The sequence below is a fragment of the Bactrocera latifrons genome, unplaced genomic scaffold (assembly GCF_001853355.1).
Source record: "Bactrocera latifrons isolate USDA-ARS-PBARC rearing strain unplaced genomic scaffold, ASM185335v1 scaffold_1732, whole genome shotgun sequence".
Classification (NCBI taxonomy): domain Eukaryota; kingdom Metazoa; phylum Arthropoda; class Insecta; order Diptera; family Tephritidae; genus Bactrocera; species Bactrocera latifrons.
The window spans coordinates 8,562-9,315 of NW_017535222.1; the positions used below are offsets into that span (position 1 = coordinate 8,562).

The following is a 754-nucleotide window of genomic DNA, read 5'->3' on the forward strand; positions in this document are numbered from 1 at the left end:
GACTGTTATGAAAGAGTTTACTGCAAATCATAATAAAATAATGGCTAAGAAGAGTCAAGAAGCTGAGGAATACATTGCGAAGAACTACTTCGAGCATGTAATGCAAACAATGGAGAATTCTATTCAGAATTTAAGAATTCAAAGTACTGCCGAAGGTGTTTCAGCAGTGAGCAGCATGTGGCAAATATAATCTACGCCACAAACTATTCAGGTCGCACCACCTGAAGCCGCGYCTGGCGTTGAAAGAAAATATCAACGTCGAGCAAAAATGCTCAAAAGCACGATGGATGAAATACGAAGAAATGCATTGGATTCTCTCGAGCACTATTTGCTTTCAAACATCATTAAAAACGACTTCTACATGGGCGATTTAATGACAGGAGCATATTCAATAGATGAATGTAAGGCCATTCAGTATGAAATATCGAAACAACTACAAAWATATGGATTTCACTTAAGGAAGTGGATGTCAAACAACAGTGAAATCATAGCAACAATTSCKGTAAATAACGCGAATGAAGTAATAAAAATAGCAGAAGACGAAACAATAAAGACATTGGGTATTCAATGGGATCCTACCAAAGACATGTTCGGATTTAATACGAATCTTTCAACGCAAAAGCTGGTTACAAAAAGACAAGCTTTGTCTGATTTWGCGCGAATTTTCGACCCAATGGGATGGCTTTCACCAACAACCGTTATAGCAAAGTTATTTATACAGAAACTTTGGTTGATGAAACTCAACTGGGACGAG

The 754-nt window shown here is 37.5% G+C and overlaps 2 protein-coding genes across 2 annotated transcripts; both read left to right on the forward strand.

Annotated features, from left to right (window-relative positions):
* LOC108967057 lies at positions 1–205 on the forward strand (the record flags this gene model as incomplete). Its single annotated transcript, XM_018930275.1, is given in 1 exon segment — positions 1–205. A coding segment is annotated over 1 exon segment (190 nt), but the record flags the coding sequence as incomplete, so codon positions are not given.
* A 46-nt stretch (positions 206–251) lies between these two features.
* LOC108967055 lies at positions 252–754 on the forward strand (the record flags this gene model as incomplete). The annotated part of the gene is given in 1 exon segment (XM_018930274.1): positions 252–754. A coding segment is annotated over 1 exon segment (486 nt), but the record flags the coding sequence as incomplete, so codon positions are not given.